Below are 27,500 nucleotides of genomic sequence, written 5' to 3'. Positions count from 1 at the left end.
CCCTATATTCCCAGTGAATTGGAGTATGGCAAAGGTAAGGTGATTTGCCCATAGAAATACAGGGGGAAATCTATAGCTCAGGTGGAATTGGAACAAGCATCCACTGGCTTTGCCTGCCGGTCAGGCTGCTGTGTTTGCATGTTCTTCCAGAGCTCATTTTCTATTTACAAAAGGATAGAGAGGGACCTCAGAATGGCAGAAATCTGTTTTCTTTTAAGTAATCAGATACATGCATTTACATTCTAATGAATGAGTACATGTACTTAATGCTTTGCTGATATGTCTGACTAAAAAAACTCTTTAGCATAAGTAGTTCCTCAAATATATAAATCTTTAGCTCGCTGTGTTGATACTGTAATTAATATGCCATGCATAGAGATTTACCCAGTAGCAGGCAGATGAAGACAACTGGTGCATGGCAATATTGAATTATTCAGTACTTTAGATTCTTTACAGCTGCAAGGGGGAAAAAAAAAAGTTTTTCCAGTGTGTGTTATGACTTCACAAGTTACTTCTCCATCAGGATCTGACCTTGGTTTTCAAGCAGATTTATCAGGTGAAGAATTTCCCTCTGTCACTTCTGTTTAGTGAACATGGGCAAAAGTTAGGTACCAGTAAAGCCAGCTACCCCAAACAGGGCATATGCATGGCTGTGGGGCCTAGGAAAGCAGGTTACTTGAACAAGGAGTGAGTGTTCCTATGAAAGATGGGAGAGCCATCAGGTGTGTGGATCCGTTGCCGTGTTGCTGCTGCAGTTTTGTAGGAAAATACCATCTCCATGGTCTTTAGGGTGCAGTACATGGGAGGAGTTTTCATGTTCTTGAATGGAAGAAGCTGGTCTATTGCTGTGATGAATACTGTAAATTGTCAGGAAATTTAACTCTTTGTTTCCCTCTTTAGGAATTTATGCATTTGGACTGTTTGCTACGGACATCTTTGTAAATGCTGGACAAGTAGTAACAGGGAATCTTGCACCCCATTTTCTTGCACTTTGTAAACCCAACTATACAGCACTTGGATGTAAACAGTACACCCAGTTCATCAGTAGCGTACATGCCTGTACTGGAAATCCAGACCTTATCATGAAAGCCAGAAAGACTTTCCCATCCAAAGAAGCAGCACTAAGCATATATGCAGCTATGTATCTGGCTGTAAGTATATTATCTAATATCACTATATTTTTGAGGGCAAATGACTGGCACTGTGAGGGGGAGGAGGGAGGAATGGGCAGAAGGTAAGGCCCAAAACTGGCTGATTTTCTGCATGCAAGCCTTCTGTGAGTTACTGTGAGGATGATTCATTGGGCTTAATTCTGACAAGGTGTAGTGGTTTCTGAACCTTGAAAACCAAGACAATGCTAAGAGAGGACAAGTTGTTCCATAAAGGTTATAATCTATGGATTTAGGATACCCAGTTCCTTGGTTTACTTTTCCCCCATTTCCAGGGTATGTGGGACATTCCTTTGCTGGGTGCTAAGGAGTCAGGGAAGGGATTTCCTCTGACTGGTAGTGTTAGCTCTCTGTGTTTTAACCCAGTGCGGATCAGTAGAATCACACATGGCCCATGTTCTTTGGTGAGGTGAAACAGAAGGGTGAGCTATATGTATGTCTGATCTCTGCATGTTTCTTAATATCCCTGAGTCTCTTTTGGTACCAGAATTGGTATTTTTGGTACCTCATACAAAGTCAGTTTGGCTCTTACTATGCAGTAAAGTGGGCTACAAGGCAATCCATCCTTTTTTCCCCTCACTCCTCTCTTTTACAGGGAGTGATGAGCAGCACTGGGGTAAAACCTGGTGTTGACTGCCTGGATCAGAGCTGTTGTATGGGTTGGGGAGAGGAAGAGTCACTGTTTAGTCTCACTCAAGTAACTCTGGCTTAGTTTGGAGTACATATCATTCTAGTCTTAAGCAGGGGTAAGCACATCTTGTTCCTTTGCTGGGGACAAGTTCTCCCCAGCACATGCCTATGGGAGTGTTTTACCTGACCGGTGCTGGTTATCACAGCCCTCTGCAGCCCTTTGGATGAGCCCAGGGCTGCCTTCACAGGGCCAGTGGGAAACTAGGCAGATGTGTGGAGCTTTGTGGTCATTGCAGGAGTCAGCCCTTGTGTTCCCTCAGTATTTGAGCAGTGGCCTGCCCATAGGTGTGTGTGTGTGTGTGTGTGTATGTATGTATGCACATGTAGATATACATGTGTGTGAGTGTGTATTGCTTTTGAGCACATACCAGTTGAGCCAACTTTTAATTCCTGACTGATCTGGAAGCTGATACTTGACAACATGGCAAAGATCTCAGCCTCAGTATGTGAACTCAGTGCTTCTACACAGGGTTTTAGAACCAGTTGCTTAAAATCTGTAGCACTGATGGTAACATTTACCAGGTTCCTTGTGAGAAATGTCTGTTTAAGAGATGTTGATCATCAGTTAGCACAGGCAAGTGTTTGCAAATACGAGATGAACAATAACATTCTAATTTGAGGCAAATACAAGTCTTCTGCTAGTAATGTCTTTATTTGGGGAGATATCTGAGGATGAAACACTGTAAATTTGATGCAAGCTATTTTAAAAAATACTCAAAATTTTTTGTTTTAATTGCTCCTATATTTCTTATCCATCTGCAAAGTTGAATTTCTGCTGTTGCCAAGACTCAGAGTAACTAGGAAAGCAGGTATTCAGCTGCTGCAAAGCAGAAAGTAAAATAGTATTAATACATTTTTAAAACAAAACGCAGACATCAGTAATGTTTAATACCTAATATAAGTGGCTTTTGACATGAGGGAAGAATACTTTATGCAAACCTTGTCTGTGGTCAATATACAGTTAGCAATATAAAAAATTAAAGCTGCTGAGATCCATTTCATTACTATTTGCTCTTTCAGTAACTATAGAAATTAATATATCCTGTGTCATTACTCTACTCCTGCATGGTGCTTGATACTGCTATCATTTAACTAAAGCACTATTAACTACTCTCAGGACTTCTGAGTTCCTGTAGTAGATCCTTGTTACAGTGTTGTCAGGTTCATTTTTTGGTTTTTTTTCCCTTAAATCCTAAGCATGACTGAAGCGAAAAATACTGTTTATTACACTCCAAGAGAAAAAAAAATTCAATGTTCCAATATTTGGGGTCATGTCCTTACACTGCCATGATGTTTGTCAGGATATTTGGCCCTAAATAACAATTTTCTCATCACTGTTCACTGGAGTAGAAGGTTTATAACAGTAGCCTAGTCTTTCTGTGAGCCATGCCACAACAGTTATTGAGAGCATGGACATAAAGACCTCCATATATTACTCACTTTTTCATTTGCATACAATCTTTGGTACAATATGTGCTTTCTTTTTGGTTAACAGAGATTTTGGAGTGAGGGAGAGATTGTTATGGAATCGTCCCTGGTTATTTCAGCCAGCTGGGCACAAAACAAAACTAACCTAAAGGAAAAAAAAAACACTCAAGAGCTGGCCCAAGGGTCCTTGCTCTCCAAGATGGTGAAGTAAATGCTTTTAGACTTGTGTGATTTCACCATCAACCAATTTAGAAACAAAGCCTATGCTTTATCTAATAATTCCACTATCTCGTTCCATTTAAGTGCAGCCACATCCTTATCACCTAGCATCTGTGCATATTGTCTTGTTAACAATAGCTTCTTTTTTCTAAGTTCTGAGTCTTCCATTTTCCCCCTTTTCCCCCTTTTGAGAGTGGGTGGCTGCTATGGTAACTCAGAATTCCCTTGAAAGTACAGTCGTTTTCAAACAGTTGTTGTGCTAGTATTTTGAGCTTTGTAATGTTTGCCTCCATTACTTCCAGTGTCTATCAAGAGAGATTTAGCAATGGAAATATTGAATGGCAGTGCTGTGGTTAGGTGTTTTCTCTACCCTGCTCCAAACACAGATGCATTGCCTTTCTTCTTCAGACTTCCAGGTTTATTCTTTCCAATGTACGAGTGTTTTCAAAATGAACTACTGTAAATCTGTTCTGAAACTCTAATTAATCAGGCTGGTGCCCTGGTTTTTTCCTTAGGTGTCTGTGCTGGTCTCATTGGAGATCTTTTGTTTGTTTGTTTTTGGTTGAGTTGGGTTAATAAGTTGACTGTGTCTACTTTCATGTCTTACCAGCCTTGCAATTTACCCTTTCTCAGAGGAAACAATATTTGCTACACAGGCAAACACTGCAGCTTTATTAAACAGTATATAATTGTATAAGACACGTTTTGATACACATAAGCTGACATAGCCTGGACAATCAGAGGTAAGTTTTGAAGCAGCCAAGTATGCACATACTTGGGGTGTTTTCCACAATTGAGACAGGAAGTGGAAGTTACGAGTCTTTTTTTTCTTAGGGTTTCAAAGTGATATATGAAGATTTAGTCAGCCTAATCCCATAGATTTAAATTTAAGCTTTGTGACTAGTAGTTATCCTTTGGTAGTGCAGACCTAGGGGATTGGTCATGGCTAGCTGTAGTTTAAGGGAAATTTTAATTCTGTGAAGTTTTGCCCTTTTTTTGTTGTTTTTATTGCATTGCACAGAAGCAGCTGGGTAGGGTAGTGTTTGAACTTTGTGTTACTGCACACATTTCAGGCTTGCTTTGGATTTGTAATGATAGAGGAACAGGCTTCATGTCTTGATAGCTGACACAGCCCTTAAGTCTGTAGGCAGCTTTTGTTACTTTGTGCTCTGAACCCTTGGCCTCAACTATGACTTCAGACAGGCCTAGCAGATTGTAAAGCCTACCAATAATTTTTTTCTTCTCTGCAGAGCTTTTAGTTGGCCCATGATCATGTTTTCTGCAAGACTCTTGCTCCTGGCGTTTTGCTGCATTGATTTTGCTGTTCAGTGTATTTATAAGTCACTGGGAAAAGACAAGACAGTCTGGGTAACAGTGCTGGCAGCATGGTGACATTCTCTTCAGTGTCGCTCCTTGATCCAGTTGTAGGTGTAGTCTCCCCTGTCCTTTGTCTTAAAGTGCCTGTTAGATTCCAGCTAAATGGGCAGCAGGTGAAGGCATGATAGGCTTCTCAGACAGACTGAAGGGAGTGTTCAGGAGGAAAAGGACTAGCAGAGCCACCTCACTGAATTGACTTTGTTGTCCATTTCTTGCTAGAAAATGAAAAGGTTCTTCTGGCTGCCTTTCAGGAACGCTGCTAGGAATGTGGAATTTCTTTTCAGTATCTGGTGCAGCAAGTATCCCTTAATACTGATAATAACACATATGTCATGAGCTTCACAAATTGAGTGCATTGGTTTCTTTCAGACCAAATAATGAAATAATATTACCATTTGATACAGGAATTTGTCTAAAGACCTGTATAAATTTCATGTCAGTCAGCTCTTCATTACAATTCAGATCCTCAAGAAAACAGCCTTTGTAATAGGTGTCTTATGGTCTTGGTACAGAGAAAGATGCCTCTTACCTTCTCCAGTTGTTTTGCAGTTACAGTTGTGGGGAGCTTATAGTGGGAAAATTAATAGTAAGGTCCAGAATTCTGGAGCTTTCTTTCCCTTTTGCCAAGCCAGCCCCTGACTTTGAAAGCTAATTTTGGTCTAACATCATAAATAATTAGATCAAAACATATAGAGAAAGCTGGAGGAGGCTTCAGAAACACTACTAGAAACCTTCAGTGGACAGTTGCAGAAGGACCCAGATGATTTGAGAATATGACTTTGGTTTGCACTAGAAATAGTTTGACCCATTAGTTATTACCAAAGGAAGCTTAAAAGATTTTGGATTTTCAAACTGAATTCTAACTAAACACTGAGCCTGTTTATATACTACAACAGCCCACTATTTCTTCAGCTTTTAGATGAGAGTGTCTCTTTTCTTGTAGGTCTGATGAATATTGAAAATTCATTGGGTGGAACATTTATAACATTACTTATATTACTTAAATAGTTCAAAATATTTTCTTTAATTCTAGCCCATTGTAAAAGCAAACAAAAACATGAGATAATTTATGTTTGAAGTGCTGCCTGGGATGGATGGATGCCTGTGCAATGGTTTCTGCCTCATTCTTCTTGTTGCCTTTAGTCATTATTCAGTGCGCACTGATGGACTGGTCTTTGTCAGTCTCCCAGGCCATCTAAATCAGGGAGAAACAAATAGCAGACGCAGAAGGGATCTTCTTACCTGCTTCCCCTGGCCCCAGGCTGATGAGATCAGCAAGGAAAATTATCTTCCCTCCTGACTGGAGCACCCAGCCTGATGTGTGGCTCCAATGTAACTAAAATGGGATTCTGAGACCTGTTGTACCTGTGTTTGTGTGCATAGGTGTTGGTGTGGGTGGGCCTGAAGATAGCTGGAAGATGCCTAGAAAGAGCTTGCAGCCTAGCCCAGGAATCCACTTTGTCCTGCACTTTACATACAGCTCCTGTTCTTTTCTTAACATGTTTCGGAATTATTTTATTCGTGCTAGATTTAGGACAAACTTCACATGAGGCTTGCAGCCTGACACTTTTGAAGTACTTTCCCAGTACAAGCTAAATGCCAAGACTGTGATTGTTCCTTTCACTGTGACCTGAGCCAGTCACATCAAAACTTCACAGGTCGCTTGCTTTGTCTTTGGTGGTGATGGTGATAATTTCTTTCAAATTCATATTTTCAAACCTGCTTCAGTTAAAGGTTTTATTTCAATTTATGAGGTTCTCTTACAGCTTCACTTCCAGCATCTTGAAGACTGAAGGTCAAATGTTTGTGTTTCTCTGAAAATATAGTAAGTGTTGTTATATTGTGCAATCGGGTAACAATCCACCTCCTTACATGACTCTCTGCCTGTGTCTGCTTACTGGTGACAGCTCTATATCTTTTAATACTAAAATCTTATTTCAGGAAAAAGGAACAGCGATAACGGAAGTTCTTTGAGAGAAGATTCACTACAGTTCTGATGTTGCAGGAGAATGTGCAGCCTGCTGTATAAATTCTAACTTCTGATCAATCCTTGACCTTACATACAAAATCTCTGCTGCTGGTCTTGCTATTGACTAATGTAAAAGTTTTCTTTCATTAGAAAATTCCTTCCCCAGTTTTTGTTCTTAAAAGGAATGGAGATGAAGTTGTTCAGTTAACATCTTTATCCCTGTAAAAAGTTACACTGTCATTCTTTCCTACTAATGTTTTAAATCACTGAGCTATTTTCCTTTGTTGATACTGCATTTAATATTTATTAAAAAGTGGGTGAAACATCCTGTCATCTTTTCAGGTTGTTTATTCTTTGTCAATTACTGAGTGTGCTGGTTTATAGTTTTTCCAGCAGAATCAAGAAGAAAACAGCTGCTTAATTGTCTTTTATTCTTAGTGTAAATCAGGTAGTTGACTGTTAATATATTATACTAGAGCTTCAAGGGGCCAAGTTTAAAAATGGGTATCTATGAATCCTGCCTTGGAGGAGGCTATATTGGCTATATAGAGTTTTGCAAATACAGACTTTTTGTCTCATTCTTTCAGGAAAGTTTGGCCTGCTTTTATTGATTCTGTTATATTGTAATATAATGCTGTTCCTTGCGTGAGTAGTACCTGTTCTTTAAAGAAAACATAGATATGATACCTATGCTGGCAGAACCCTCCCATTATTTGGGATAATGAGCTGGGCATGGCAAACAGGACTGCTCATAGAAGGAGGGGACTTGGCAAATGGAGGTCTCTGCTCATGTGAGGCACAGCATGAATCTGTGGTTGTTTTTCCTCAGTGCTTTCAGTCGGGATTTGAAGGACATGCTTGGTTGTAAGAACATTCAGAGAATTTTATGCAGAACATTTTTTGGGTTCAGCTTTGTATTAAAAATGTTGAAATTTGATTGAAATATTGCAGAATCAAGTGTTTGTGCTATAATGTGTTTTGTCTTATTAAAAATTGAGATAATCTTCTTGGGCAATGACCACTTGTTATAGATAACTGAAATATGTCATCATGACCTGCCTTAAGCAAATTTTTCCTTCTCAGTAGTCATTCCAATTTAATATAACACAATACAGAATTAAATGCAGGGTAGCTTCCTGCTAACTCCCCTGTGTCAACTTCACCCAAGCTGTATTTAAAATTCGATTTTCTTATTGTGTATTAAAAATAATCCAGTGTTTTTCCTAGCACCGGCTGTCCTGACATGTAGTGTGAATGTGGATAATGGTGGTAGTATCCAGTAGAACATTGAGACTCATTAAAATAGATGGTTGCTGAATTAATTCAGTGTGCAGTACTCTGTCTATAGCTTAGAGAAAATCAGTGGGGCTAAAAAGCTGAATATTAAAGTTGCAGTTCTATTATCACCTTCCTGCATGGTAAGAGTAGCTCACTGAAGACAGCCTGCAAAAGTACAAGGAGCTAAGATAAAAGAATCAGAAAAAACAAACCCAACCTGTTTCTGAAATGGTCTAAGGAAGAAGAGAGGAGAATTCAGACAAACCTTTGCTTTGTCTGAATTAGTGGAAATCTTTCTACTAGTTTCCTGTTCATCATAAAAAGTACACTGAAGGTTTGTGTGTTGCACTTCTCTGATGTTACTTTAAGACCATGCTTTGTTTCATGCTCTAAGCCATGGATCTTTCTCTAGTGTTTTCAACAGATTTACTGTTAGGTGTTACTTGTTTTAGACAAGCACTGTCCACTACTTCTTCGCTTAAGTTATTGTGACTATCAGCACACTTTCTAAACTGCTTCTTGGCTGGATTATTGCAGCACTTTGTAAACTGCTTCCCTGGTAAATTCCACCAAAGTTTCAGACAGTACAAAAAATCCCCAAACAAACCCAAAGGACTGCCCATTTGTTGGCCAGAGAAGTGGTACTGGTTCTTCAATGCAGACTCATCTGTTTTCCTTTGCAGTCCAAAGTGATGGCATTACAAATTTGGAATTTCCAGTGAAACCCCATAGGAAATACTGGCATTCTTCTGTTCAAAAACTTTTAAATCCTGTTTAAAATTTGAAGATTTAGGGTTTCAGTGGTTTTATTACAGAAACATTTTCTGCAGAGTAGAAACTTTTTTGTCAAAAATCTTATTAATTGAAGTATAATTTTTTTTTTTGAGGATGGGGAGGAGGGGTGTTGCAAGTGGTCTTAATGCCAGGATAAGAGAATGGAAAGTCAAATATTTGGTATTAATTTCTTCTATTGGCTCATCAGAGCTTGGGAAGTGCTGCGTTAAACTTGATAGTCACTAATGCACTCTTAGGGCAGAAGAGCTGCTCTGTTATCAGGCACTGCTTTTAATTCAGTAGTATTGCACAGGGAGAATTAAACTGCAGCAGGACAAATGGATTTCTCAGGCTGATGCATAAAACCTGCAGCATTTAGATTGGTTTGTGTGAAGCACGGGGTTGTATTAGTTCAGCACTGGTTGAATATTCACTGGTTGACACTATATTTATGAAAGTAGATGCTGGCATTTAGTTCAATTTTCACTGCTCTTTAACACTTTTTTTACCTTTTCACTCCTTTTTGACAAATCAGTAATTAGTCCTGTAAAGAAGTGGGGTATAAGGAAGAAAGGCTTTTGCTAATAAAAACAAGGTCTTTATGTATTCCCTTTCTTACTCTGCCTGGCAGCTTGTAATAGTACTAGTAGTACTTCAGGGTAAATATTTTTTCTGTTACTGTCAACACTACCCAGTGAAAAATCAGTCTCTTTACTTCTATGCATTAATAAATAAATACATAGACTGAGAGTAATTGGATAGGATTTTCCAATTTGCCTGACTTTCTGTAGGCATTTCAGGTTCATGTAAAATGCAGCTTTGCTGTATGGTCTGATTCTTTTTCTATATCCCTAGGAAAGGGTTGTGATGACTTTATCTACTAGTCTACCTCCTAGTTTCTTTACACCCTCCCCCTCTCCAGAAAAAAGCACCAAATACACATAGTCTATTCAAATAAAATATAAAGCTTTTATTCACCAATTAGTGGGAGACATCCATCAGTCTTACACTTTCTTCCTTTCTAATTTTCAGATGTATATCACCAACACAGTGAAAGCCAGAGGAACAAGGCTTGCAAAACCTGTTCTGTGTTTGGGTTTAATGTGCTTGGCCTTCCTTACTGGAATCAACAGAGTAGCAGAGTATCGAAATCACTGGTCAGATGTAATAGCAGGATTTGTAATTGGAATATCTATAGCAGTATTTTTGGTAAGTGTGTATCTGTGTCACTTCTGTTTGAAAAAAATCAATGTATAAGTTTGTATCTCTAAAAAAGCCTTCAGATAACTAAATAAGAGAAGACATGTTTCTTAGTTTTTTTTAATTAGTCATCTGTTTCCTTAGTAGTATTTACATACACTCAGAAATGTGAAGTCAAAAAAGGACTGATTCAGTTCTCTCTTGACTTCCATATAAATCAGATTGTAGTATTTTAAACAGTAATTTATGCAGCAAGGCCCACATGCAGGAAGCATATATTCCTCAGAATAACACATAGTTATGATTTCATGGATAAAGTATTAAATTCGATATAGTGGTACCCACACTGATCAGAGAATAGGTAGCATTTGTTTTTCTGGCTTTACAATAACTCTAATGAATTTATTTCATAGTGTTAGTGCTTCATAGAGTCAGGTTTATGTTGTAATTTCATATTATTCTGTTTCAGAAAATCTTTGTTTAGCCTTTTCCTTTTCTGGAACTGTGTTCCAAAACCAGATAGTTAATTGCAGTTGCCAGTGACTACTGTCTGTGTCAGAAAACTATTTCTAATCTATTAATCACCTTTGCTAATATCTGCAGTGCAAGACTGTAGAATAGAACAGTCACTGCTGTGTAATGCCTGTAGGTTTGCCTGCCTGGCAGCTTGCAATAGTACTAAATACACCTTTGATGTTTTTCCCTATGAAAACTCTTTTGAGCTTGACTCTTGGATCACAGGGTCTTGGTCTCAAGATCTTGGATCTGAAAGCATGGCTTGGCTGAGAACCCTCCCAGGGATGGCTGGGGTGGGTATTTTCACTCCTCTAGACATGCAAGGGTACTGCAAGTTTCCTTTAAAATACATCTGCTTGCATTTCCAAATGTTCCCTTCCACACAAGGTGTCCACTAGCATGAAATCACATTTAGTTGTGTTTTGTAGAAAATGCAGTTGGCAAACACTACTGCTCAGCTGAGTGCTGTAATTAGTAGAAGCACAAACTGTTACACAGCACGTTATGAGTCCCTGTGTGGGAATGTGCTGCCCTGAGCAGATTTGAAGTTACATTCAGACTTGGGCATGGTCCTTGCCTTCTTATTCCCTTTCTTACTCTTCATTTGAGAAAGTCTTTGCTGGTCAAAACTGGCCTTCCCAGGAGTTAAAGGTTAATGCCACGTGATGCTCCAAGACATCTCTTCATGAGATTGATAATAATTGGTGTTCTATTGTGCAGCTTCAGTAATGAATTTTCTTCTAGATAAGAGGTTTCTTTGGTTCTCAAATGATGCATGTACCAATTAATCGCTTGAAAGTCGTTTTTCTTGAAATATTAATTAAGAATTTTCTGTAAAACATGAACTTCACATTTCAGCGTTTCTGCTGTAAAGCTGTGACTAAAGCTGGTGTCATTTCTGCCTAATGATAATTGTCAGGATCAAAGCTTGAAAAAATGAGTTGTTCCTTAGGTATTCTGTTTATCTTCAAATCCCTTCTAGGTTGTTTGTGTGGTAAATAACTTCAGAGGACGTCAGCCAGAACATGAACATTCTCATCTGGATAATCTGACCCAGATGCCCATGATCAGCATACCCAGAGTAGAAAGCCCTTTAGAAAAGGTAATGTCTGACTTTTTAAAAACCAGTTAAATAAAACACTGCTTTCCTGAAAGGATGATCATAAACTATCCTGACAAGAGTGCCAAGGCAATTGGATTTAAAATGATGTCAGTGTTTCTTAACAGTGAAAGAGAAAGAAGGAAAGACTTAAATTCAGTGACACCCCTTGGGAGACTCTTCATGTTGTCATTTCAGTGCCATAGCTGCTGCTAAGCCCATGGAGTCAGGATGAGTAGATCTGAGACCCTCTCCCCTTGTGCTCCTCAAGTAAATGTGATTAATACTTTGCCTGATAGTCCACAGAACATAGAAAGTTCTTAGAATTCTTAGAAAGAAGATCTAACCCCTGGCCCAAGGGGCTTTGTAATTCAGGTACAAGTGGCATTTGTCATGTTTGTGTGTGGCACGTCCTGAGCCTGGTGCAGAGTGTGGGATGCAGTCCCTTCTGGGTCACCTGTGGGGCTCCTGTCATCAGACACGTGCTAGCCCCAGGACAGGGCACCCACTTGGAAGTGAGAGGAGCAATGGGCCATACAATAACTGCACTAACCCCATGATCTCTTGTCAGAGCACATGGGATTTTAGACTAGAACATGCTAGTGAGAGTCTCCTGGGTATGCCAAGACTTTTTGCTTGAGTATCACAATAAAATTTATTTTAGTTTACTGTGATAACCATTTATATTTTTTGAAGATGATGTTGTACTATATGTTAGGTAAAATTGTCTGACTCATTTTTGAGCAAAAAACTACTGAAATAGATACCATAACCAAATACAGAAAATATTTTTAGACAGTTTTACCAAGTGGAAACTTTGAACTAGTAATGCAAACTTTAAAGGAAGGTTAACTTTTTCTATGACTAGAAATTAAAATCTATAGAGTTATTCCCATATTTAAAGATAGTAAACAATTTACACTGGGTAGGGCACCAAAAGTATTTTTCTGTGGTATTATTTTAATTCCAGATTAATTCTGATAATTTTTTTTCTTGTTCAACATAAGAAAGGTTTCCCAATCTGTCTTACTCACTTGAATGTGGAGGAAGTTATTCTTTAGTAAGAATTGCTGCTAGTCCTGGGTTTTTTATTCCTTTCCTTGAAGGGAAAGAAGATTTCTTTTCAGAATGGTCTAACATGCCTTTTTTGAACCAAATATGTCTAAGCTACTTCTGCTGATATCTTGTCATAAGGAGGTCAGAGTCTCATTTGCTTGAACAAGCATTTAGATGATGAATGTGTATCTTCAAAATAATCCATTCAGTAAACTTTCTGTAAAATGTCAAAACAAAACAAGCTGTCAGCTGGCTTGGAACATACCACATTAATAAGAACATGTTTTATTTACATGCTGGGCTCTCATGCAATAGAAGCCATTTCTGTGGCTCAAAAGCCATCATAGTTAATACATATATGTTCTCTGGATATTGACATTTTAAATTTTTTTCCTGGGGATAAAGACTTCATGTTAACTTCATGTTTCTGCCTGGTTTGGGAACCTCTCACTTATGATCGACAGTGTTCTTTTCCTGAGATTTGGCCTAGTTTGAGATGCTGTGGGGAAAGCTGTGGGAGAGTGTGGGAGGATGGTGGCAGGAGTAGTGTTTGCTCTGCTGGAGGATAACCACTGCCATTTGGGAGCTGCCCAGGACTCTATTACATGAATGAGCTTCTTTCCTTCTGAGCCCATATTCTTATGGCAGTAACTGTTGGCTGTCATGCAACTTCTCTCTAGAGATTAGTTTTAATTAAACTGGGGACTGACTGCAAAGTGATACCACTTGCTGAGGTCCCATCTTTGTCTGTGTTGCAAAGTGTTTCTCCTTTTCAGACAGAGAGGATGGGATGCAAGGACAATAAGGTGAAGACTTTGCTAATTGCTTGGAAATGCTTTCTTCTGTTTCCACTTCCAGAAAGTTTAAAATTGAATTAGCAAATAATTGATGAAGAAGTTACTTCCATCTGAGTGCTTTAGGTTTTGAGTTTCTATGGATATTTTTACCTTTTTTTAAATGTAACTTTTTTGTTTAATCTAAAGTTTTAGATAGAAGACTGACCCTGTTAAATAAAAGGAATTAAGAACAGTACTTCAGGGAACTAAGGTCTAAATTAAGTTAGGTATTCTCAATTAACTACCATTGCTACAAGAATTCTTGAATTAGTCTTTGCTTTTTAGGTCCCTTCTTATTTAACATCATTTGTTCTCCTCAGGAGAGAGAGTGATGTTAAATAATTTGTGTGCTATTTGCCTTTTCCTCCTTTAGACACATGACTTACTTTTCACTACATTTCAGTGAGGACTATTCCAGTTAAATATTCTGAATGCTCATAGACTTAGATTTTTCTTATTTTAAAACTTTTTTTCCTTATTTTCAGTTCTACAAGTTTCTGTACCAATATTAAAGATAGGATACTGTCAGAAATTAGCTGCAGGGAGTAGCACAAATCCCAACTGCCTGAAGGTATCAAAGGCTAAGGCAGTGCAACCTGGAAGCAATGCAGCTACGTGACTGGTACTAAAAGCCAGTAACTTTAGGTATCTGGGATCAAGCAATTCAAAAGTCCTGCCTTAAAGAGTGACTTCATTAGAAATGCCAGATAGGACCCTACTTGTTGCTATTTTGTAATAAATTCACCTGTAAATGAGTAAGCAGATGATGCATCATACAGCCCTGGAAGCACATTACTTTGCTATTTCCAGGTCTGCTACTTGCTATTCCAATGCTTTTTCCATGGAGAACAAATGCTCCTGGCATGCGCTCTGTGCTGCTGCTGTCTGAGTTCTGTTGGAGGTCTAGCTACATTTGAAGTGCACTTAAATAGGCATAAGTTCTTGTGATACTCTGAATTGAGCTGCTGCTGCTTGGTGACAAGGTTAGATCACTGTGTGCATGGCACTTCTGTTGCATTGTGGTGCATGCAGATGATTTAGCTGTTCTGCACGGGTGCCCATGCAGTCAAATAAGCTGTAGTTACAGTGTCTCCTTGAGTGATCCTTGCCAGAGCCTGCTCAGCAGTGCAGACAGTGCTTTTACCTTAACTATAATCATCCTCAGAATTAATGAAAAGAATGAAAGCCAAGAAACCTCACCACTCACCCATCTGCTTCGTTTTCTCTTCTGTCTCTGACCTTCTTCTCTCTTACAAGACAGTTGGTGTTTCAGTTAGCTGGCAGTCTCCTGCAGAGAGGAAGCTCTCATCCTAACACAGTCAAGACTAGAGAGTTCTGTTCTTTTTCAGGAATTACTGAGAAATGGGGATATTCTGGGTAGTACCTGAAAGAGTTTGGAGGTTCAGCTTTATCCAAGTGCAGTCACAAATTATGTTTCCTGTTTCAGGAGAGACTGACATTTTTTCATGCAAAAGTCACCTGAAATTGGCCAGGGCTTACAGAGATCTCCTACCCATCATGTAGTAGCTTATGACTCTGCTAGTCTTATTTATTTTTTATAAATATTCTAGCTTTGAAAAGATCAAATTCAAATACAACATGGAGCATTTCAGGACTAATGGAGGCGGTAGATAGAATACTGAGATAGAAGGTTTCAGAAGGAAGCATTGGGTTAGGAGATGCACCATGGTTCATCTCCTGTGAGGATGAGATAATTACTGTGTGTGATTATCAGTGCTTTCTGTAGCTGTTCAGTACTACTTCTTTGCACAGTGGGTTCTTGGCAATGCTGTCTTAGACAGCTAAACTGCATTTATTCCCCAAGGTTCTGCTTGGCATTCCTTCATACTGCTACTTCTGTCAGCGGTGCCCAAACCTTCGCAAACACAGTCGCTGTTCTTTGTTCAATGAAGTTTCTTATACTGCCATGTAGGACTGACTATCCAGCATGACTGAACTCAGAAGAGAGAGATTACATGCTCTCTCCTTCTGCCATTTCCAAATTTTAATGGTCATAAGGACTTGGAATTCCTCTCGCAATATGTGACATTCTTATTTCCCATCAGTTTTTAGTGACTATCAGGGTTAACTGTCTTAAGAAATCTTCTTGAGTTTGACACAGTAATTATTGTTCTATTGTGTATGTGCCAAAGATAATGATGGTGATAAAACATTATAGTAAGTGTAGATGTTGCAATGAATTCTGCTAGTGTTTTTAAGACTGGGCAAGATTTCTTCTTCAGAATTTAAGGATTTAAGGAGTATTTTTTTTATTTACTCCATCTTGATTACTCATGAGACACAGAACAGCTTCTTCACAATGTCAGAAAATTCTAGTTCTCAATGTTACTGCTTTTTTCTCAGTCTTAAGCATGTTGGTACCAAGTCTTCAAATGTTATGTGCCCTGGTGTGCACACAGCACCATGGCTTAGGGAGCCTGGCCTGCTCCCTGCAGCTCTCCAGGGAGATCACCTCTCACTGAACTCACAGCTAAAAGCAAAACACAAAGATGCTTTAGCTCACCATACTATGGGCAGATGTGGGAGAAGGTTGTGTCCATTTCTGCTGCTTCAAAATATTTTAATTGAGAGGTCTCCAAATACTGTAGCACTTCTGTCCAAAAGCATTCATAGGTGTCCGTACTTTTTTCTCCAGGGTGGTTTGATGAGAGCCCATGTGCTTACATCAGCTTATAGGCAGTTGTTGGCGTAATCATTCTCTCTTGATAATACAGTCCATTAAAGGAGATACAATGCAACACTGCTTCACACGCATACCACAAGCGCACACCCAGGACAGTCAGCTCATAAAAAATAATAAGCAGTTTTGTTTTGGTGTCAAAAGATTTGAATTTGTATTCATGTCCTACTCTTCTGCTGAAATCTGCTTCTGGGGGATTATACAAGAATTGTTTCTGATTAAATGCAAACGGTGATCACTACATGTAATGCTCAGATAAACGAATACTTAGACATGGGAAGTGGAACAATATATTCAGTTATGTGACCTCCTCCAACGTGCGTGTTGTAGGTGTTACAGAATCGAGGCATTAGCCACAGCCAAGAAGATGCTTTGCAAGGAGCCTCCCTCAAAGCGCGCATCCTTAGGCTGTTCTCGTGGCTGTGGGGGCCGGAGCGTGGCGAGCCCCTTGCTCTAAGGCAATAAGGCAGTAACACCCCTTGCTCTGAGGCAATAAGGCAGTAACACCCCTTGCTCTGAGGCAATAAGGCAGTAACAGCCCTTGCTCTAAGGCAATAAGGCAGTAGCAGCCCTTGCTCTAAAGCAAGAAGGCAATAACGTATGTGTGTGGCGCCGTACTGCCACAGCGCCTGGCATGGCCCTGCCCTGCCTGCCTTCTGTGCAGCGTGTGGGGCACTAACACCTGCTCCGAAACTCACTGCTCCAGTAAAAGCAGATAATGCACTCTGCTGACTCAGACAGCTGCATGATAACATTATTATTATTGCTTGATCAATTATCATTTGCCTAAGGTACTACAGTAGTATTTTTCTATTTAACAAACTCTACTGTGGGAAAAATTACAAACATTTTTACAAAGTCCTGTTTTCAAAAAGGGAAGAATCTTCTTTTTAGGATGATGACTATTTTTGAATGTTTCTAACTGTATTGATAAGAGCAAAGTAAAAAAAAAGCTAAAAATATGTAGTATATATAATGAAAACTGCAAATCACAAGAAGTTTAATGTATTTTTTCAATGCTTTGACCTGATAGCATTGCTTATCAACAGAAATTAATTAAAACTTAACAGAAGCTATACAGTTGTGGATCATTTTCCCCAGAAACCTGCACTCAAGGCTTAGCCCTTGGCTTTATCTTTTTTGTTAGTGGTGTGAGAGTGCAGTTATGATGCATGCTTTGCTCACCAGCCTGGTACTGTCCTCTTAAAATGGATGGTACAAATGCTGGTCTGCCTGCCTGTGAGACTGCTGCCATTGAGCAGACTCTCAGCATTTCTGATTCTTTTGGGAACTTTAGGGAAAAAAATTCCCATGGAATTGGAGAAGCTGAGGTCTCATGCGTGGTTTTTTGCTTGTCTTCCTGCATCTGTGTGAATCTGTTTGCTGAAAGTAGTTAGTATCTCACTCTGACCCTTGTCACAGCAAATCTAACCAGAATTAAAAGAGTTGAAATGTAGTTATTTCAGAGGGATGCTGATTGTTTGGTTTTTTTTCTGCAGAGTGTCAGCAAGGCTTATTTGTAGTTTTGCTTGAGATGGTAGTATGAAAAAGCACGAGTAAGCAGACAGCTGCATGAATCTGTATCAGTGATTCTTGCCATCAGCAAGTGATTAGTTTTGACCTAGTTATGCATCACCCTGCTGAGTCCATTAGAAATGAATTGAGAGGCCTTCAGTAGGTCCAAATCAATAGGTCCACGATCAGCAGCTTCGCAGTTCTCTTTGAGGGTTTATTGAGGAAGGAGGATTTTCTTCTGTGTTATTATATCCCATGCTCTGCATGTCTTCCCAGGATAGTGACCTGCTCATTTTGGAAGTATAGCTGGCAGGAGTGTGAACCACATTTTCCTTTCCCTAAATAATCATTATCCACTCTTGAATTAATGCCACATGAAAGAGCATTTGGTTCTCTGCATCACAGACAAATGTGTGTCACTTAGAGACAGGGATGGCACATAGCAGGACTTGAAAGAATTGATTGAAATAAAGAGAAATTCTTTTTTTCCCTCCAATTCCTCATTTTTAAACCATCTTATGAAAAAAGTGAATAATTTTAGACTGAGAATAGTTTAAGTTGACAGAATGACTTCTGAGGTCTAAATAAAGAAAATAAATGCTATGAAGAAAACGTCATCATAGCCTCACAGCAACTCCAGAGTCATTGAGTTTGCCCACTGTATTGTATATTCAAAACAGAATTTAGCCAGCCAAATAAAATGGAGTTGAGTTTTTTTCTAATTGGCGAAGTCTAATTTTGCATTTCTTCTGCAGAATAAAAATCTGCAACCAATAACACTTGTTACTATTTTTTACTGAAAATGTTTTCATAGAAAGTTGTACTTTTTTTTCCCTAAAAAAGTTTTTTTTTTTGCTTTTTGAAAATCTGGCCATGGTTTAATAATTGTTGTTTATTTAAAATACATAAATTCTGGTTTTGGGAAGAATATACATAAGATGCTTGCTGTTAAGTGTTAAGTAGTATTCTTTTATGAAAGCTGTCATGAAATACAGCAAGAACATTGCTAGAGCTAAAATGCATTTTGTAGGGGAGGTGGAAGAGAGCTTCTCCCCCTGGACGCAGTACAGATATGGCACAGTGAGAGAGGGAGCAGAGCTGCCAGCCTGGCTTGGAGATGAAGGCATAAGGGACAGCTCTCCAATCAAAGCATTTCTAATTTCCTCTCTATAATGTGAAAAAGCAAGGATATATGCCTATCTCCCCCTGCTCAGACTGATAGACAAATATTCAGGCAGTTTAAAGAAGAACTTAGAAATAGAAACTTACATGGTGGACATTGTTTCTCTCCAGCATTTTTATGCTGTGTGATAAGAGATTTTCTGAAAGACTTCCCTTAAGCAAAAACTGGGAGGTCCCACTCTCCCCAGGGTCTCCACATTCCCCTCCTCTTCAGCGCACATCTCCTCTCTTTTGAATTTAATCTGCCCCAGGAGGCAAAGTGATGAAAAAAAATTTGCAGTGCTTTGCTTGGTGTTTTACCCTCTATGCATTTTTGTGATTGGAAACAAACACATGGCTTAACATCAAGGTTCCCTTTACTAATTTCACCATTTGATGTTTTGTGAAAAATGGTGGCAGTCAAGGGTGCAGTGTGCCCAAAGGGAAACACACTTCCTCTGGATCCTGCACTTCACTCTGTGGTTGCTTTCCCCTTCAGGTGTTTGCAGAGTCACTTGCTTAGGTTTGAGTATGAAAAAGTTGCCAAGCTCTTTGGAATGCTGCACATGGATTGATTGTGTTCCAATACGCATCTCAGTGTTCCTAAGAATTGTCCCACTGAAGGAAAGAGGAGAATGTTCTTAGATTGCAACTGGACACTGGTGATTCTGAAAAAAAAATTTTTATATGAGTTCTTAACTGCCAAATGCCACTTGATTTCAAGCATTTTGCGACTTGATTCAGTGCCATTGAGCTCATGGGGAGAATTTAATCTTTACAATTTTAATATTAATTTTTTATTTACACTGAAATAGAGTGTTATAATCTGTCAGAAACTGTCATTTTAATTTCTAGGAATTTTGTTTTCGATTATGAATAACATAGCAATAAAAGTACAGCTAACTCAATTATTCACATGTAGTTTAAAATTAAACTTAATTTAAAACAAACAAAAGCCATCTGAAATTAAAATATAATAGAACCATCACATATAATTACTTTGTTCAGCATACTTCCCTATCCAGTCTTTCAGCAGTTAAGAATTGCTATGGGAGTGAGTGAGAGCACTGCAGTGAAAATCTGTTTTATTTACATCATCCTTCAATAGTCTCCAAGTACAAGGCTGCCCTTCAAACACAGGAGGCAAAAGTTTTGACAATGGTGACTGCTGTCTGTCTGTGTGGTTTTGTGGTTTTTATCTGTTTGTTTTTCCTTTAACTTGTAGAACCACATCACGGCCTTTGCAGAAGTCACATGATGTTGATGCTGATGTATATTCACTCCACTGGACTTCATCTCTTTTCACAGCCCACACATGATATTTGCAGTGTATCAAAAATAAGAAATTTTTAGAAGTCCTATTTCTGACTTGATTTTTACATCACTAAAATGATACCAACATTTTGAAGAATTCTTAAATATTAGAATGTCACTTTACTTTCTAGCGAAAATATTAACTGTTTACTTTTATGATGGAATGGGACAAACTGAGCACTAATTATCTGACATTACCCTCTATTTTGGCTTCTCATTGTTTTCAATGGTTCATGTACCTATTCCAACAGTACTTTGTATTTTGATTTAACTTTGATTTTTAAAATCTACATTTTTAATTCAGCATGAACTTGTTTCCATTTGAGGCAATTTCAGTGCATAAAAACTAGACAAATATTATGTTCTGTATGAAAATGCTGTTTGCACATTGTATTACGCTGTATTCCATGTAAGATATCATTCAAACAGTATGTTATATGTAAGACTGGTGCTTCTGCTTTTGAAGAGAAAAAAATGCCAATTTTTACTGTAATAAGTATTGTATCATAATTAAAAGTTTATTTATTTGGATATTTTCCTGACATAATTGTAGTTGAATTGTTGTTTTGTAGTTCTTGAATGTCTTGGATGACATATATGTATCTAGGTTAAAAGAAGTGAAAATAATTTAGAGAGTTTGATCTTTGATATATTCTTTATTACTAATGATACCCCATGAAAGGTTAAGGGCTCTGTTCTTAGCTTAGCATATCTGGTGGGAAGCCGTCCTATTCATAAATCATTTAAACAAATTACTCAAGGCAGCCTGCGTCTTGTCATGATTGTTGTACTCCCTGATACTATGCTGGGAGAATGGGCGCTAAGATAAGAAGAGGATCACCAGCTTAGTGAGGAAAGTTCATCTGAGTTTCTACTCTCCATTTTCATGGAAGACTCATGGAAAAACCAAAATGGCTCAATTAATTTTTTTTCAGCCTAAGTGACCAGGACAAGCAGAATTTCTCTCTACAAAGCTTTTTATCTCTGTGTTTGAGGCTCATATTCTTAAAAAAAAGAAGAAAAAAAAAATCCTCTGCCAGCCTGCATGGTGTTGACAAATTGATTTTTCTTCAACATCAGCCAATGTTACCATATCTCTGTTATTGCTGTGAATATTCAGATTAAGTTCCCCCTTTGGAACAGTCTTGCTGAGTATTCATAGTGAAGTTGTCCTATAAAAATTGAGCACCAAATGCATCTGAATATTGTAAATACTGAAGATGTTCTTAACATGTGCCAGACAGTGTCCCTCTGGCAAGAGCTGATAAAATGCTATCACTATAGAAACATTGAGAATACAATTGGTCATTGCAGGCTGTTGAGCATTTTAGGCCTTAAATTTTCCAGAGTTCAGTGTATTTCCTGTGCATTAATCATTGTTAGAGTATGTTTGAAACACAAGGATGTAGAATCAGGTATATTTTTTCTATGATGAATTTTAATGCAGTCTCACATAGTCATCAGGTAATGCCTGCTTTTACTTTATGTTTTAACCTCTGCTTTCACTAAAATACAACTACCTAAAGAGTGCTTGGCAAACAGGGCAAGGCCAAGTTGTCTCTGAGTGCAATACAGCATACGCCATGAAGTCATTGTGCTAAGCTGAGAATTAAGAGATTGAAGAAATATATCTGTGGGGAGAAAAGACCTAGAATAGAGTCCTTAGCTACAGCTAGGTTATTTAGGTGATTGCAAATCCACCTTTATTAGACTATCAACTGTGTTTACAAAATTGTAGTAGATCCAAAGTTTGTATCACCGTGTTAAACTCACCCTGCTCTTAGTCTAGCTAGTTAGGTTCCAAGGTACTAATGATTTCTCTGTGTGCAGATTTAAATGAAATGTTCACTCATTTTTGCATGGTAGCAAATCTGCGTTTTTTATATCTGATTTATAAGATTACCAAGAGATTCTTTTATGTTAAAAGAGATGACTCTTTTTCAGTGTACTGTATATCATCAGCTCGTAACTGGTCTCTTTCTCAGGATCTTTCCCAGTCAAATATTTGGGTTAAAATTATCATACTATCTCTGTGAACCAGCAGTGAGAAAACAAAAAGAGAGACACTCTGCTGTATAATGTATTTTTAAATAAAATAATTTTTCATTCATATGTAGTGTATTTTTTTAGGTGTCTGCTTTACATATATTTTGGTTGATGATGTGCATATAATGAAATTGTGATTTTATGTGAATTGCATTTGATGACATATTCTCACTCACAATTAACCAGGAATCCCCACAGTTAAGGGCCTACCCTTAGAAGTAGTTCTGGTGAACTTGAAAAGCATGAGAGGAAGAGCTGTGTTGCAGAGTCTGCAGCCTGTTGGGAAAGGACTCTCCCCAGAATGTGGACCAGCCAAGCTCCAGACACTGCTTTGACTGATTTTCAGAAGTTGCCCTCCCACATCTGTAGCTCTCCACTGCCCTGAAGTTTGGGCCTTAGCTCTTCCATTCTGGACTCAAAAAGGCTGTGAGTAGGAACAGTTTGCCAAAACAAAAGTAAGTTGGCACTTTTGTACTAAAATGGCTTTTTGGTGATTGCTTTCAAAAACATCCCAGTGATGAGCAAGCATCATTCCTCATTCAAGGAATATTCTGGTACAGAGTGGTTCCTACTGGAAACAGTGTGGTTGAACCGTTTCAGTGGTTTTGAATGCAACTGATTTTATTATTCTTGTGGACCTTTTCTGTGTGTACTTCAGTGAAACAGCTCTGCTCCATTTATAAATGAGATGTTTGAGAAGCATCCCTAATGTTATATGCTGCTGTGTTCCTAAAAATGGAATTTCTAAGGCAGATGGGGACACCAGCTGGGCTCCTATCCATACCATTTTAGATTCTCTTGTATGGATTCTGCTGTTGGTGTATAATCAGGAACTGCGTAAGACATATGGTGATAGCATCCGGGCTCACATTTCTTCAGCTTTTAAAAACGTTCATTTTAACAATATGTATTAAAAAATGATAATGTTGGTATTTTTTTAGCTGCAATTTTCTCTGCTGTTTGCTGTGGCCTTCTAATTTTGTTGCTGTCCAAGATCACAGTAAGTGCAACAGTCCATTTGCACATTATGTTAGCGGGGAGCTTTTTATATTCTTCTGAAGTCTAATTTTGGTGTTTCTGAGGCTTGCCATCAGAAAGGAGAGTGCATTACATTTTAAGAGCAGATAAAGTGATTTTGTTTTGATCAAACACATCCCTGTCCATCTGCATAGCCTCAGCCTTGGGGACACTCAGGAGCATTTGCAGACAGAAGGGTGAGCAGACCTCCAGACCTCTCAGCCCTGCAGCACCTCCCTCCAGGCACATCAGGAGCATTTTTACCCAGCTCTGCCTCTGACAGCTGCCTCAACCCCAGCATACCGGATTTTCCTGCTGTACACCAGCATGAACAGTTTTTTTCTCCCCTCAAGCACCTCTGAGAGACTGGACAGATCATGAAGTGCCCTACAAGCATGACTGCAGCTGGAGCCAGCAGCTGCCTGGTTCTCACTTGGACAAGTGGAAAGCTAAAGGAGAACTTAGTATGGCTTCAGCTTTTGGCCTTCTCCTCCACTTTCTCTAGGGCTTTTGTTTTTCAGGGATTTCCTCGAAGGAAAGCAAAGCAAGTATTTACAGTCTCTCTGCCACTTGAACTACTGCTGCATGCCTAGGGTTGTGAAAGCTTTACACCTTACACCAATAGTGTTACTGGCCACTAGGGACTTTCCAGTATTAGTGTTGCCTTTTTGTCATCCTCTCCTGTGTGAAAATGGCTGATAAAGCTTCTTAGAGTTTCTAGGTTTGACCTGATGTTTGGGGAAGAAGACACTGTGAACACCCCAGAAAGACCCTGCCAGGGTGGGCATTGAAGCCCTGGTGTGACTGTGATAAGCCTGGTTTTTGCTGAGCACTTGCCAAGTTGCCAGACCAAGGTATGACTCCAACAGGTTTGTTGCTCATAGTAAGGTGCCTGTATTTGCCTTATCATGAAGCTTCAGTCCCCTTCCAAAACAGAGGATTAGGTTCTTGGTTCCATGGTCAGTACTGGAGCTTGTTCTTTCTCTGTAGAGAGTCCTAGGAACTACAGCATATCCTGCATGAAACTTGTCCCCTGTGTCTGCTGATGCTCTCCTAGTCAAGCTGGAGGTAAGTGGGGTAACATTAAACCTTCTAAGGGGCTTAGCTTCCACTAGGCTGTAACTGTAGGCACACAGTTTGTGGTAATTGGGAGTGGGGCTGTGGCTGAGCCTCATCCCCAATGGGCTGCAGCTGTGAGGAGCAGGTGAGCAGCATTGACAGCGATGAGCCATCGAGTGCCCGGGGGCGCTGACCAACCACCAAAGGGAGCAGAGGGCACACAGGTGCAGTGCATCAACACGAGGGGATAAAAGGCTGGGCTGAAGAACAAGAAGGGCAGAGCTTGCTGTCTCCTGAAGTGATCTGATGTTACTCTGTGTGGGCAGATGCCTGAAGCCTTCTGATGAGGTAAGGTGTTACTCTGTTTGGGGTGAAGCTTTCTGAAATTTTTTGATGTTACTCTGTGTTTTGGCTGTCTGAACTGTGGCATAGGCTGTGGTGTGTGCACACAACATAACCATCCTGTGCTGCAGGCAGTTGGTGATTGCTGGAGCTGCCAGCACTGTAACTGGCCTGTGCCTGGGCTCCAGCTGCATGTTTTCTGAGAACTGACAGCCAGTTCTCTGCCTGTTGTGTCCTTGAACTCAGTTTCTTCTGTTCCAGTTGTCAGCTCTTGATGCTGTGTTCTGCTGTGAGATGTGATATTCATGAGGCAGAAGGGGAGCATGGCTGTGTGCATCAGGAGAAGGTTTCAGATACTCTTTCAGGCCTTCTACCCTGGTCTGTTGTTGCTGGCTGTGTAAAACATTTGGAAGGTTAATCTAGTTTAAGTAGGATAGTTTAATTCTGAACAAAAGTTTGCACCCAGAGGTTTTATTTGATTCTAACTAATCCACAGCAAATCTCTAGCTAATTCAGATAAACTGTCCTGAATTGTTTCTTGTGTGGATAAGTCCCAAGCCTTTCACATTTTTTCCCCAGAGTAGGTCTGCTGTCTTAATATCTTCCCCTAGTGACTACAGCCAGAACAGTGTGCAGCAGACAGCTTCCTAAAGAGTTACTGAATCCATGCTCTAAAATGGGGGTGTAGAAGCCCCAGTAAGAGCTTGGGTTCCCAAAACCAAAATCTTGGCACCAGTGTTCTTATCTGACAATGTTCACAGCAAAATAAATAAACAAAAATAAGAAACCAAATACTTTTTCTGACAAATTTCTTACTAAATACCAAAATTAAACCTAAATACATTCATTCTGCAGGTACAGGGAACTTGTAGTCTTGGTAGCAAACTTTAATGCTACCTAGCTGTGACTAACCTTAAGCTGTGAATTCCTAGGATTGCTCTGAATTAGGCAAATAATCCTAAAAAAAGGGAGTGAACATGTCTACAACATGTAGAAAGAAAAACTAGAGGGATCATATTTCTATGTTTTTAAAATATATTTTCTTCACAATAGAAGAAAAATGCTACTTTTAGTCTGCTGTTTCTGCTAAGAAATCATCTGCTGTTTCATATTCTTTTGCTACTGTTGCTTAAGGAAATGCAGCTACTGTTCCTTCCTTAGCAACCTCTATTTATAAAATAGCAACTGACTAAGATATTCAAATATTCTAAAAATAAGTCTGATGTGATGAGAATAAAGTGTTTATTTAGCAAAACAAGAGAAAATGCCCATTCATTCTCTTTAAAGACAGGGGACTGGAAGCTAATCTTAGTAGAAAACACAAGGAAGAAGATAAAGACCCTTGTCTTTTAGCAACAGTTTACAATGTTATTAAGACAAGGTGATAGATCTTCTTTGATTAATACTTTTTTTTTTGTCACCTGAGAATTTAGAGAAAACATTTTAAGGATATTGGCTTGAATCATATATCTTTCAAAGACAAACAGAATGCCATTGGTTTTGTATTACGTGTATTTTGTGGAGTCCCTTCAAAGCCAGTGAACACCAGCCCAGTAGAGGAGGAACAGAAAGACTAAACAAACGACTTCTTGTCAGTTGGAGGGTGAGAGATTTCCCACGCTGTGTCTTTTCAGGAAAGAAACCAAATGAGTAGGGAGACTTGCTATCAGCTGATTATGTGACAGAATTCTGTCATCCTGGGTCTCCTGTGGGAATGCTGCCTGCTTATAGTGTGTATGTTTCATTCAATTAACATTTTGCTTACAGGAACAGATAATTGTGAGACGTTTGAAACCTTAGTCCTTTGTCAGATTACGAGAAGTTGATATTTCCATGGCATTGGATGCTATGCTACTGCCTTTTATTTTCTGCCTGGTGACCTGGCTTCCCTCCATATTGAGGGTGAAAAGCTGTATACTGCATTTTAATAAAATGAATAAAATGGACTTTTTCTTCAGGAATCTGGTTACCTGTATATAGAGCTTAAGAAAATCTCTCTCATGAATGTAATTTCTTTTGAAATTTGGGATTGTAAACTCACTTCTACTTGTATGTTGCTATAGATGTGACAGTAAAAGCTTTTTATAGTTGAGAGGAAGAGTCACCTCTGTGGGCTCAGTGGAAGAGCTACAGATCTTAGGCAGTGTGGTGGAAGATATCACAGGAGTTTGCTCACCTGGGAGTCTCTTTCTGGCTCTCTTGATCACACGTGTTTTGATTTTCAGATGTCCTACTCACTGCACTGTGGTTGTGGTTTCAATTTCAAGGAAGGTTGTTGAGAAGCATACACATCAACACAAAAGAGAGCAGTACTATGGCTTTCTTCTTCATTAGCTTTTAACATACCTGCATTACTGCCTTTTGCCACATGGCTCTGTGTCCAGCGTTCACTTCCAGAATCTGCTTCTGGCATTTTTATTTCTCAGTAGATGTCACACACTGCTGTGTCACATTGTGTAATAACCAGCAAGTGTATTAGACTTAGGCCTTTGCCAACATAAAATTGCTTTTTCAGATGCAGGTATGAATATAAAAATAGAAAAATGTGGTGTGATACCGATTATTTTAATGGGAGTAGAGCAACAGCAGAAAATGAGATGGTTTCAGAAGAAAAATGAAGGGTGGTGATGAAAATTTGATAATAAATGTGAGATAATTTCAGCTGAAGAGAACTCTGAATACAAGTGAGATTTCAAAGGATACAACTTGCAGTGACTTTATAGACAGTGAATAA

The 27,500-nt window shown here is 39.0% G+C and overlaps 1 protein-coding gene across 2 annotated transcripts in view; it reads left to right on the top strand.

Moving 5' to 3' along the window:
• PLPPR5 (phospholipid phosphatase related 5) overlaps positions 1-22,412 on the top strand; it is a 57,493-nt gene extending 35,081 nt beyond the window's left edge. Inside the window, exons 3-7 of one of the 2 annotated variants that reach the window (XM_031057857.1) lie at positions 901-1,151; positions 9,937-10,113; positions 11,603-11,722; positions 16,643-16,770; positions 20,214-22,412. In XM_031057857.1, coding sequence (XP_030913717.1) covers positions 901-1,151; positions 9,937-10,113; positions 11,603-11,722; positions 16,643-16,770; positions 20,214-20,307 — 770 coding nt within the window. In that variant the 3' untranslated portion in view covers positions 20,308-22,412. The remainder of the gene's footprint in view (positions 1-900; positions 1,152-9,936; positions 10,114-11,602; positions 11,723-16,642; positions 16,771-20,213) is intronic. The other variant, XM_031057856.1, reaches the window with a different exon arrangement.
• Positions 22,413-27,500: the final 5,088 nt, after the last annotated feature.

Source organism: Geospiza fortis, unplaced genomic scaffold (genome assembly GCF_000277835.1).
Source record: "Geospiza fortis unplaced genomic scaffold, GeoFor_1.0 scaffold403, whole genome shotgun sequence".
Taxonomy (NCBI): domain Eukaryota; kingdom Metazoa; phylum Chordata; class Aves; order Passeriformes; family Thraupidae; genus Geospiza; species Geospiza fortis.
The sequence above is the reverse complement of the archived record's forward strand: the minus strand, read 5'-3'. Positions and strand labels throughout refer to the sequence as shown.